The sequence below is a fragment of the Dendrobates tinctorius genome, unplaced genomic scaffold, assembly GCF_039654945.1.
Source record: "Dendrobates tinctorius isolate UK_male_01 unplaced genomic scaffold, ASM3965494v1 ptg000126l, whole genome shotgun sequence".
Lineage (NCBI taxonomy): Eukaryota > Metazoa > Chordata > Amphibia > Anura > Dendrobatidae > Dendrobates > Dendrobates tinctorius.
Window position 1 is genome coordinate 5383491 of NW_027361794.1, and position 14010 is coordinate 5397500.

General features: G+C 46.0%; 1 protein-coding gene across 1 annotated transcript in view; it reads left to right on the forward strand.

The window, feature by feature from the left end:
• Positions 1-14010, forward strand: part of LOC141047240 (uncharacterized) — a 640258-nt gene that overhangs the window by 565376 nt on the left and 60872 nt on the right. The window contains exon 9 of the mRNA XM_073542229.1: positions 8538-9373. Coding sequence (XP_073398330.1) covers positions 8538-9373 — 836 coding nt within the window. The remainder of the gene's footprint in view (positions 1-8537; positions 9374-14010) is intronic.

Here is a 14010-nt window from a genome sequence, read left to right on the forward strand (position 1 = left end):
ACATACTAAGTGTCGGCCTCCTATTAGGCCCTTAGGCCCCCTATAAGACATACAGAGTATTGGCCTCTTAGATACTGTACAGACCGCACTCTCTGCCTAGGTACGGCATACAGGAGGATGATAGTGCGGTCTGTACAGTCGGTATACAGGCCTCATATGACATATTAGGCCATATAAGAGTGTGGTGTGTGTGTGTGTGTATCTTTTATATAGGAGGCACTGGCAGAGATTGTGATCTGTGATGCTGCGTCATGTGTATGAGCAGGGCCGGTTTTAGGTAAAGTGGGGCCCTAGGCCAAGTTTAAAATGGGGCCCCAAATGCTAACATATTGCACATCACACAGAAGCATTTCGATTGTATTCACATGCGCTGAGTTCAGGACACTAAATGAGTGTGATCGACAATATTGAAGTCGTTCAACACTTGTTTCCCGGCCTCTTTCCACCGTCTGAGAATGTTCTGTCTTCATCATTCTATCACTAATGGATCAATCTGTCCCCATACAGTATCATGTTATCAGCAGCACATCTACAGTTTACACCCCCATAGTCCTCAATATAATATAATGTGCCCCATAGTCCTCCATATAGTATAATACACTCCTCAGTCCTCCATATAGTATAATATACTATATGGAGGACGATGGGGAGTGTATTATACAATATGGAGGACTGAGGAGTGTATTATACTATGGGGAGTGTATAGTATAATACACTCCTCATAGCACTCCATATATTAAAATACACTCAGTCCTCCAAAGAATATAATACACTCCTCCATATATTAAAATACACTGCTCAGTCCTCCACATAGTATAATACACTCCTCATAGTGCTCCATATAGTATAATACACCGCCAGTCATCCATGTAGTACAATTCACTTCCCATAATATAATGCACCCCATAGTTCTTCATATAGTATAATGTATTCCCCATAGTCTTCGATACAGTATAATGCAGCCCACATATAGTATAATGCAGCCACCCCACAGAATATAATGCAGCCCCGCCATACAATATAATGTAACCTCCATAGAATATAATGCAGCCCTCCTCTTATAGTATAATGAAGCCACCCCACAGAATATAATGTAACCCCAAAAAAAAGTATAATACAGCCCCCTCATATAGTATAATGCAGCCCCTCCATAAAATATATGGCAACCCCTTATATAGTATAATGTAGCCCCTCAATAGAATACAATGTAGCCCTCCTCAAAGTATAATTTAGCCCAAATAGAATATAATGTAGCCCCCTCAAAAAGTATAATAAAGTCCCCATACAATATAATGCAGCCCCCCATAGAATACAATGTAGCCTCCTCATATAGTATAATGCAGCCCCTTCATAGAGTATGATGCGATCACCCCCCATAGAATATAATAAAGATAATACAGCCCCCCATAGAATATAATGTAACCCCAAATAGAGTAGAATACAGCCCACCTCCCCATAGAATATAACGTAGCCCCCCATATTATATAACACAGCCTCCCCCATAGAAAATAATGTATAATGTATCCCCCCATGGCATATAACACAGCCACATAGTATATAGCACAGCCCCACATGGTATATAGCACAGCCTCACATGGTATACAGCACAGCACCATGGTATACAGCACAGCCCCACATGGTATACACTGTGTAACAGGGGTATAATGAGGCTTCACTGTACAGGAGAGACCGGAGTGAGGAGCAGGGGCCTGATCACAAGAGCTGACAATTTGAGGACACAAAAATGCTGAATAACAGTCTACACTGTGTCACTAGATCCTTATACAGGGCCCAGGGGTGTAATGAGGTCTCACTGTACAGGAGAGACTAGAGCGAGGAGCTGGGGCCTGATCACAAGAGCTGACAATCTGAGGACACAGCAATGCTGAATAACAGTCTACACTGCGTCACTAGATCCTTATACAGGCCCAGGGGTGTAATGAGGGCTCACTGTACAGGAGAGACCGGAGCGAGGAGCCGGGGCCTGATCACAAGAGCTGACAATCTGAGGAAACAGCAATGCTGAATATCAGTCTACACTGCGTCACTAGATCCTTATACAGGGGTATAATGAGGCCTCACTGTACAGGAGAGACCGGAGCGAGGAGCAGGGGCCTGATCACAAGAGCTGACAATCTGAGGAAACAGCAATGCTGAATATCAGTCTACACTGCGTCACTAGATCCTTATACAGGGGTATAATGAGGCCTCACTGTACAGGAGAGACCGGAGCGAGGAGCCGGGGCCTGATCACAAGAGCTGACAATCTGAGGACACAGCAATGCTGAATAACAGTCTACACTGTGTCACTAGATCCTTATACAGGGCCCAGGGGTGTAATGAGGTCTCACTGTACAGGAGAGACTAGAGCGAGGAGCTGGGGCCTGATCACAAGAGCTGACAATCTGAGGACACAGCAATACTGAATAACAGTCTACACTGCATCACTAGATCCTTATACTGCTGTATAATGAGGCCTCATTGTACAGGAGAGACCGGAGCGAGGAGCAGGGGCCTGATCACAAGAGCTGACAATCTGAGGAAACAGCAATGCTGAATATCAGTCTACACTGCGTCACTAGATCCTTATACAGGGGTATAATGAGGCCTCACTGTACAGGAGAGACCAGAGCGAGGAGCAGGGGCCTGATCACAAGAGCTGACAATCTGAGGAAACAGCAATGCTGAATATCAGTCTACACTGCGTCACTAGATCTTTATACAGGGCCCAGGGGTATAATCAGGCGGCAGGCCTCTACTACTCACCGGACCCGGAGGGCTGTGTTTACACACACACTGAGGCGCAGAGGGAGCGGGAACAGCAGGGTGAGCATAGTGCACTGCAGAGCACGGCGGCCTCCTCCTCTTGTCTGTGTTCTGGCGCTGCTATTAGCCAGGCAGCAGCAGCAGCCAGCTACAGAACGGGAACTTAGTCGCATGGGGAGGTTGTCACCGCCCATCAAGAGCAGGCCGCTGAAGGTCACGCAGCGGCGCTGGTGAGCGGATGAGTCATCACAGCCACGATCCGCCGGCGGCTGGAGCCAGCCAGGGGGTCGCCGCCCGACCGCGCGCTAAGGTATGTGCACGCGCGCGGCGCTGAATCTCTTAAAGGGCCATCATCATTAAAGGGGCAGCAATTTTAAAGGGCCCCTGCGACCCTCGGGGCCCACCGGGCATTTACCCGGTAACCCGCCAGGCCAGACCGAGCCTGCAGGTGAGTAGTAACCACTAAATGCAGAGAAGTCACAGATTATTTTCAGTCACTGGCTGTGGCTCCTTTAGGCCTCTTTCACACATCAGTTTTTTGCCATCAGTTGCAATCCGTCGTTTTTAGAAAAAAACGGATCCAGCGACTGACGCTGGATCTGTTTTTTTTTTCTCATAGACTTGTATTAGCGACGGATGGCCTCACGTTTTGTCCGTTATTCACTTGATCCGTCGGAAATTTTGTCTGTCGGGCAGAGACGACGGACGAAGTAACGTTTTTTGTGTCCGTCGAAAAGTCGGACAGTGACGGATCCAGCACCGTCCATCGTTGGCTATAATGGAAGCCTATGGGCGACGGATCCGTCGCTGTCCGGCAAATGATGGAATCCAGCGACTGATTCCGTTTTTTTTAATCTGAGCATGCTCTAATTATTCTTAGCAGGTAGGGCAGTCGGATCCAGCGAAATAGTGAAAGTGGGTGATTGTTACCTGCCCAAATCTGTAAACTACAAAGCCAAATGACAGCATACATAGAATGTGCTAACAAGTTAGAAAATCACTTGAAGAAAAATATTATCATGGGCCTGTAAGAAAATATGAAATCAGAAGATGCAAGAATAATCCGTAAACGGGCAGGGGTCACAACAGGAAACAAATGCACAAATTTGGAGCTGAGCACAGAGGACTGAACCAGAGGAGAACAAGGCTGTATGTGGCAGCTTCCGGCTATATGCTTGGAACTTCAGTAGAGTGTGGTACTTTCCAGTTGGCGGGAGCAGGGAGCAGATTACTCCAGCTGGACAGCTCACTCATCCATTCTGCTAGACTAGATGGCATTACTGGTCCCAGGCACCCTAATTTTAGTGGCTGGACAGAGCCTGTGCCACCCAGAGCTTCTGGTTCCAATATCTCCTCCATTACCAGTGACACCTGGAAAATGAATAAGGCTGCACCTGGTGACAGAAGCAGATGTCACAGGAGCAGATCCAAGAGGAGATAGGACACACCATTTGCAGAAGCCCTAATATAACAAAAGGGCAGAAAATCAGAGCAGTAGAAATCTCCATAAAGTGACAACATTTGGTAAATTATAAGGCTGAAGTCACACTGCCGTATTTCTCGTTCGATAATCGCATCGCACTGCACGGACTGGCCAGCACCTCTCCTGACCTGAGCATGACAGTGCGATGGATTACTATGCAGCCATCAAGCTCAGGTCAGGAGAGCCAACAGCCAGTACAAGATTTACCATGCGATTCTCGCACGAGAAATACAGCAGTGTGTCTCTACCCTAACCCTCAGTGAATTAATCTATAGGTGTAGTGACTATTTTGATTCAACAGGCACTTTCTAGAAACTAGCACACAGTGGATGTTGGAGTGAAAATTGCAAACATACCATTTTATTATCCAACATATAGTGCCCAGATTTTTCTTCAGGAGGCACACACACCGTAAATTGGGTTCCTCTCACTATAGTCATGCCAAATACATGGATGCTAAATGTGGTTTGGGCTCACTGCAAGGCTCAGAATTGAGGGGGAGATTTGACATTGGGATTGCAGATATTGCTGGATTGGTTTATAGAAGCCATGTTGCTTTTTAAGAGCCTTTGAGCCACTAATAATGTAGAAACCTCTGTTTTTCCACTGACAGATGATGGACCTGAGTAAAGACTTGTTTTTTGAGAGATGAGTAGAAGTTTTTATTAGTATTATTTTCACCTACATAACATTGTTTGGTGGCTTTTTATTTCATATTTGGGAGGCAGAATGAACAAACAAATTAACACTGCGCTCTATTGGTTCATCCTATGATGTTTTCTATTAATACTAAATACACACAACCTCAGATATTACCAAGGGGAAAGACTATATATTGCTCCCACCCCGACAGCGCCGTTTCTCTCTAACCCATGCCAGCACCACGGAGAGAGGGGGTCCGCCCATCAAGGACAGGAACCTACAGATAAAAAGGTGGCACCTCTCCTCCGCCCCCAGTTGGGTTCCTGTCCTTGACGGGTGACCCGTGGGACCAGCAGCGGCAGCAGCTTACCCGATAGAAGAGGAGTCCAGGGCTGTCCCGTTTGCAGTCCTGACAGCGGGGAGTCCCCTCTCGCGGCGGGGTCGGTACCTGAAGCCACCACCGCTGTAGCTGAGGGACTGTACAGGGTGAGCGGGCGGGAGAGGACCGAGCCGCCTCTCCGGAAAGGTGAATGGGGCTGGGGGACGCCGGCATACGCGAGGGCAGCACCGTGGTACAGAGGTGTACCAAGATGGCGCTGCCCCGGAAATGAAAGGGACGACTTCCGGGTCGGCGCATGCGCAGTGCGCGCTCCCCGGGGCACAGCGGTGCAGGCTGGGAGAAGGAGGTGACGTTACGGCCGGGAAATTCAAAAGGAGAACGCTGGAGCCGCTCCATGCTGGAAGCGTCCTGTGAGCATGGAGGACAGCGACCAGCACGAGGAGCAGCCAATGTAGCAGCATAAACAGCAGCAGCACAGGCAACACCACCATCGCCGGCAAAAGGACGGGCGCGAAGGCCGGTCCAGTAGCCACTCCATGCAGCGGAGCAAATCGACTGCGAGGAGCAAGTCACCTTCCATAGATCAACCCGTGAGGGATTTGAATCCACCTCCCGAACCGGTACCTGCAACCGCGCATACGGGGTAAGTGATCTACGTGAATGTTCCCCACAGTAATAGACTTCTTTCCCTTATTAGGGAAAGAAGAAGGAAAAAACAAAGAACAGGGAATGCCCCACCTGTAACAACCTGCTACCAGCTTCCTGGGATAAAAAACTCTGCGACTCCTGCATACAGGAAGTTCTCTGTGATGAAACCCCGGATTACGCCTCAGATCTAAGAGCGGTAATCCGATCGGAGTTTCAGAGCGCCTTTTCATCCCTAAAACAAAAAGGGAGGGGGAAAAAGAGGGACACAGTAGTAGGCTCCCAGTCAGAAGTCTCGTCGTCAGGGGAAATTACCTCCCATACTTCGGACACCGACTCGTCATCCTCAGATGAGGAAACAGAGGGTTGTCATTGTTTTCCCCTAGATGAGGCCACCCAGAAAATACCATCATGGGATCTAAACCTAGTGTTGTCTGCACTAACAGGGCCCCCATTTGAGCCCATCCAGTCAGCACCCCTAAAAACCCTATCATTAAAGACTATACTTTTAGTAGCCCTAACATCCGCTCGCAGAGTGAGCGATATTCAAGCCTTGTCAGCGATACCCCCGTTCACTAAAATCCTAGACGATAGAGTCATATTAAAACCTGACCCAAGGTGTCAACACACTTCCATAGGTCCCAAGAAGTGGTCCTTCCTTCCTTCTGCCCAAACCCTAGGAATAGGGGAGAGGAGAAATTTCACACCCTGGATGTAAAGAGGTGCCTAGTTCAGTACTTAGAGGCCACCAAGGGATGTAGGAAGGAAGGGTCTCTCTTTGTGTGTTTCCAGGGACCTCGGAATGGACTCAAGGCATCCAAGAGTACCCTAGCAAGGTGGATACGGGATGCGATTGCCCTGGCGTATTCATCCAGTGGGAATACCATCCCGGAGGGTTTAAAAGCTCACTCTACAAGGGCAATGGCAACCTCATGGGCAGAAAGATCAGAGGTATCAATAGAGCAGATCTGTAAGGCGGCCACCTGGTCAACACCTACCTTTTTCAGGCACTATCGCTTAGATCTAGCCTCTACGTCTGACCTGACCTTTGGGAGAAGGGTCCTTCAGGCGGTGGTCCCTCCCTAAGCTACCAATCTCTGAAATTCTCTCCGTGGTGCAGTCATGGGTGAGAGAGAATAGCTTAGTTACTCACCGATAACAGTGTTTCTCGAAACCCATGACAGTACCCGCTTATCCCCCCCCTCTTCACGTGTGCGTTGAGCACGAGTTAATGTGTGCAAAGTGTTTTTGTTAGACACGGTGCTTCTCTATAATATGCGATATTATAATGTTATGTATATACTTTTGTTGTTAACTAACCGGGAGACCCTCTGATGCTCTGTAACCAACTGGGGGTGGAGGAGAGGTGCCGCCTTTTTATCTGTAGGTTCCTGTCCTTGATGGGCGGATCCCCTCTCTCCGTGGTGCTGTCATGGGTTCTGAGAAACACCGTTATCGGTGAGTAAGCTATTCGCTATCTCGCCGTATCGATACCCCCATGGAAGAAGCGGGATAGCGAAACGGCGCTGTCAGGGTGGGAGCACATCTCCAGAGACTTATGCACACATCATTTGTAAGTAATGCAGACAATTTTGTTTGCTTTCTCTGCACAGCTATTTTTATGGTGCTTACAGAATACATAGTGTTTTTTGCACAAATTACTTTTGTGAATTTTGCAGATTTTACGGCTTTCTTTGTTGCACATTTACCATAATGAGGTCTTTTTTGCTCACATGATGCAATCATGTTTAACAAAGCAGCATAGTAGCATTTCATTCATGTTCCTTTTTTAAGGATGGCTATATATTTATTTATTTTTACATTCATTGCTATTTCATCGGTTATGATTTATTTTACAGTGCACTTTGCATTAAAATTGTTGTGATAATAATTTCATAATCATTAGATTTGCCTATTATAAATTATAATTGCCTCCCATTTTGATACATTTCTTTGTGTATAAATATTTCTTTGTGTGCGTTTTTACATTTGTTACATATCCAGTCCTGGATTTTGGTATGCTCCTTTTTTTGCATTCCATTGCTTGGATATTTACCCATCTTCATGTATGTTTCTAATAAAGGTGTTTTATAGATAAAAATAATTTTTGGCAATATATCGTCTTTTCCCTTGGTAATATCTGAGGTTGTGTGTATTTATATTTAATCTTGGCGTTTTTTGCCCTTATTGCATTCTACAACATTGTGGCTATTAATCTGATGTTTTCTATTAGTCTATAAACTGTCATTGTCTAAGTAATTCAATATTTTACATAACTTGCCATTTTTACCAACAGTTTAAGTAGAAATATTAAAAAATGAAAAATTTGAGAACATTTTATCCAAAAATAATAGCTTTTATTTTTAGCAGATGACTGTACCAGGAGATCAGAGGGACAACTGACATCTTCAATTTTTAAATCTGATTTTGAGATCCCACACGAGACAATTGAAGTGAATGCCATTACTTCAGATATACCATCATCGCTTCACAGCAAAGATCTGTCATCTGATTCCTTGAAACAGGTCCTGTCTTCTGATTTATTACCAATTACTATGGAAAATCAAAGTTGGAAAATAAGCATTAAAAAACTAACTGCTCCTAAAGCAAAGAAGCCATTTTCAAGTTCAGAATATGGAAATAGTTTTCCCCACACAGCAGAGAATAGAATTTCTTGTTCAGAATGTGGGAAATGCTTTAACCAGAAATCAGATTTGGTTATACACCAGAGAACTCACACCGGGGAGAAGCCTTTTTCATGTTCAAAATGTGGGAAATGTTTTAACCAGAAAACGCATCTTTCTAGACACCAGAGAACCCACACAGGGGAGAAGCCGTTTTCATGTTCAGAATGTGGGAAATGTTTTAATCAGAAAACAAATTTGGTTATGCACCAGCGAATTCACACAGGGGAGAAGCCTTTTTCCTGTTCAGAATGTGGGAAATGTTTTATCCAGAAACTGGATCTTGATAGACACCAGAGAACCCACACTGGGAAGAAGCCCTTTTCATGTTTAGAATGTGGGAAATGTTTTAACCGGAAATCAGATTTGGTTATACACCAGAGAATTCACACAGGGGAGAAGCCGTTTTCATGTTCAGAATGTGGGAAATGTTTTAATCAGAAAACAAATTTGGTTATGCACCAGCGAATTCACACAGGGGAGAAGCCTTTTTCCTGTGCAGAATGTGGGAAATGTTTTATCCAGAAACTGGATCTTGATAGACACCAGAGAACCCACACTGGGAAGAAGCCCTTTTCATGTTTAGAATGTGGGAAATGTTTTAACCGGAAATCAGATTTGGTTATAGACCAGAGAACTCACACAGGGGAGAAGCCGTTTTCATGTTTAGAATGTGGGAAATGTTTTAACCAGAAAACAAATTTGGTTATACACCAGAGAACTCACACAGGGGAGAAGCCTTTTTCATGTTCAGAATGTGGGAAATGTTTTAACCAGAAAAGAAGTTTGGTTAGACACCAGAGAACCCACACAGTGGAGAAGACGTTTTCATGTTCAGAATGTAGAAAATGTTTTGTAACAAAATCATCTCTTAGTCACCTGAGCAGTCACACAGGGTAGAAGACTTTTTTTCATGTTCAGAATGTCAAGGTTTTAACTGAAAAGTGTATCTTCTTAAAGGTGTTGTCAACTACCAGGTAACCTCTTGTCATTACTCATGTTTGGCTTCGTTAAAATAAAATCAGTCATACTCCTCTTCCTTGCCAGCGCCATTCCCATATATATAATTCGTCTAATTCTGTCTGTTTGTAACGGAAATCCCGCGTTGCTGATTGGTCGTGCCCGGCTGGTCGTGACCAATCAGCGACATGAGCAGTCCGGCCGCGAATTGGCACGGAATTCTGCAGCCACCACCATCAGGGGCTTAGCTACAGCATTCTGTAATGCTGTAGATAAACCCCCGATGTAACCTGAAAGATAAGAAAAAAGTTAGATTATACTCACCCCGGTGTTCGGTCCGGTCCGATGGGTGTCGCGGTCCCGTCTGGCGCCTCCCATCTTCATGCGATGACGTTGTCCTCCTTGCTTATCCCTCAGCTCCTGCGCATGCGTACTTTATCAGCCCTGTTGAGGGCAGAGCAGAGTACTGCAATGCACAGGCGCCGGACCCCTCTGACCTTTCCTGGCACCTGCGCACTGCAGTACTTTACTCTGCCCTCAACAGAGCAGATAAAGTACGCGTGCGCAGGAGCTGAGGGAAAAGCAAGGAGGAGGACATCATCGTATGAAGGTGGGAAGCACCGGACCGCGACACCCTCCGTCCTGGCCCCCGGTGAGTATAATCTAAGGCCTGTGTCACACTTCAGTTTTTTCTCGTCAGTTAAAATCCGCCAAAATGGCGGAAAGCAGATCAGTTGTTAACTGAAGTGAACAGATGGCAGTGGTCCGGTTTTTTGACGGATCCGTTGGCTGAAGAATTTTAAAGGAACCGCAGAGAGAGAGAGAGAGAGAGAGAAGAATTTTTACCGTCCGCCAGAAATTATTTCAGGGTTAAATTTCCGGCTGGGATCATTCCTCCGGGTATGCGCTGTACAGAAATGCGGATCCTTCAGCCAAAAAAACGTTACAAGCTCCGTCCGGGCATGTCGGCGGACGCAAAAAAATAGGCGGATCCGCAAAAAAATGGATCCGATGGATGGCCATCCGTCAAGATCCGCCAGTAATGCAAGTCAATGGGAAAAAAACGGATCCGCCAAAAAAAATGGCGGATCTTGACTGATGGGGAAAAAACTGAAGTGTGAAACAGGCCTAACGTGTTTTTCTTATTTGTCAGGTCCATTACAGAATGCTGTAGATAAGCCCCTGATGACGGTGGCCCCAGCTTATGGGGCAAAAATGGGGTGACAGATTCCCTTTAAATAAACTACATACATATTCTAGAATACCCGATGCATTAGAATCGGGCCACCATCTAGTTAGTGTGTGTATGTATATAATGTGTGTGCATGTGTGTGTGTGTGTGTGTGTGTATGTATGTGTGTATATATATACACTCACTGGCCACTTTATTAGGTACACCATGCTAGTAAGGGGTTGGACCCCCTTTTGCCTTCAGAACTGCCTCAATTCTTCGTGGCAGAGATTCAACAAGGTGCTGGAAGCATTCCTCAGAGATTTTGGACCATATTGACATGATGGCATCACACAGTTGGCGCAGATTTGTCGGCTGCACATCCCTGATGCGAATCTCCCGTTCCACCACATCCCAAAGATGCTCTATTGGATTGAGATCTGGTGACTGAGGAGGCCATTTGAGTACAGTAAACTCATTGTCATGTTCAAGAAACCAATCTGAGATGATACGAGCTTTATGACATGGCGCATTATCCTGCTGAAAGTAGCCATCAGATGTTGGGTACATTGTGGTCATAAAGGGATGGACATGGTCAGCAACAATACTCAGGTAGGCTGTGGCGTTGCAACGATGCTCAATTGGTACCAAGGGGCCCAAAGAGTGCCCAGAAAAAATTCCCCACACCATGACACCACCACCACCAGCCTGAACCGTTGATACAAGGCAGGATGGATCCATGCTTTCATGTTGTTTACGCCAAATTCTGACCCTACCATCCGAATGTCGCAGCAGAAATCGTGACTCATCAGACCAGGCAACGTTTTTCCAATCTTCTACTGTCCAATTTCGATGAGCTTGTGCAAATTTTAGCCTCAGTTTCCTGTTCTTAGCTGAGAGGAGTGGTACCCATTGTGGTCTTCTGCTGCTGTAGCCCATCTGCCTCAAAGTTCGACGCACTGTGCGTTCAGAGATGCTCTTCTGCCTACCTTGGTTGTAACGGGTGGCAATTTGAGTCACTGTTGCCTTTCTATCAGCTCGAACCAGTCTGCCCATTCTCCTCTGGCATCAACATGGCATTTCCGGCCACAGAACTGCCGCTCACTGGATTTTATTTCTTTTTCGGACCATTCTCTGTAAACCCTAGAGATGGTTGTGCGTGAAAATCCCAGTAGATCAGCAGTTTCTGAAATTCTCAGACCAGCCCTTCTGGCACCAACAATCATGCCACGTTCAAAGGCACTCAAATCACCTTTCTTCCCCATACTGATGCTCGGTTTGAACTGCAGGAGATTGTCTTGACCATGTCTACATGCCTAAATGCACTGAGTTGCCGCCATGTGATTGGCTGATTAGAAATTAAGTCTTAACACACAGTTGGACAGGTGTACCTAATAAAGTGGCCAGTGAGTGTGTATATATATATATATATATATATATATATATATATATATATATATACACACATATACACACACACTGTATATACTAGCTGAAGAGCCCGGCGCTGCCCGGGCATAGTAGCTAACTGTGGTTAGTTATAACAAATTATAATTATCCTCCATCCCATAGTCCCGTGCCCATATACCCATCATACATATCCACGATCCCATAGGCCTGTGCCGATATACCCATCATACATATCCTCCATCCCATAGTCGAGTGCCCATATACCCATCACACATCCTCCATCCCATAGTCTCATGCCCATATACCATCATACATATTCGCCATACCATAGTCAAGTGCCCATATACCCATCATACATATCCTCCATCCCATAGTCCCGTTCCCATATACCCATCATACATATCCTCCATCCCATAGTCCAGTGCCCATATACCCATCACACATCCTCCATCCCATAGTCAACCATTATGACATCATAATGAGCGGTGGGGCTTGCAACCTATGATGGCATCAGCGTCGCCATGGCTACCATTATGACATAATGAGGTGCGGGGCTTGATACACACACTTTTTCCCCATTATGTAGATAGGGGCAAAATTATTTGGTGAATTGCAACGCGCCGGGTTAAAATTTCGCCTCACAACATAGCCTAGGACGCTCTCGGGGTCCAGATGTGTGACTGTACCAAATTTTGTGGCTGTAGCTGCGACGGTGCGGATGCCAATCCCGGACAGACATACATACATACATACATACGTACACACACTTGAGCTTTATATATTAGATAGATATATATAATATACTAGCTGAAGAGCCCGGAGCTGCCCGGGCATGCTAACTGTGGTTAGTTATAACAAATTATAATTATCCTCCATCCCACAGTCCCGTGCCCATATACCCATAATACATATCCTCCATCCCATAGGCCCGTGCCCATATACCCATCACACATCCTCCATCCCATAGGCCCGTGCCCATATACCTGTCATACATATCCTCCATCCCATAGTAGAGTGCCCATATACCGATCATACACATCCTCCATCCCATAGTCCCGTGCCCATATATACCCATCATACATATCCGCCATCCCATAGTAGAGTGCCCATATATACCCATCATACATATCCGCCATCCCATAGTCAAGTGCCCATATACCCATCATACATATCCTCCATCCCATAGTCCCATGCCCATATACCCATCACACATCCTTCATCTCATAGTCCCATGCCCATATACCCATCATACATATCCTCCATCCCATAGTCCCATGCCCATATACCCATCACACATCCTTCATCTCATAGTCCCATGCCCATATACCCATCATACATATCCTCCATCCCATAGTCGAGTGCCATATACCCGTCATACATATTCTCCATCCCATAGTCCCGTGCCCATATACCCATCATACATATCCGCCATCCCATAGTCCCGTGCCCATATACCCATCATACACATCCGTCATCCCATAGTCCCGTGCCCATATACCCGTCATACACATCCTCCATCCCATAGTCCCATGCCCATATACCCGTCATACATATTCTCCATCCCATAGTCCCGTGCCCATATACCCATCATACATATCCGCCATCCCATAGTCCTGTGCCCATATACCCGTCATACATATCCGCCATTCCATAGTCCCGTGCCCATAAACCCACCACACATCCTTCATCTCATAGTCCCATGCCCATATATACCCATCATACATATCCGCCATCCCATAGTAGAGTGCCCATATACCCGTCATACATATCCGCCATCCCATAGTCCTGTGCCCATATACCCGCCATCCCATAGTCCCATGCCCATATACCCACCACACATCCTTCATCTCATAGTCCCATGCCCATATACCCCATCATACATATCCTCCATCCCGTAGTCCCGTGCCCA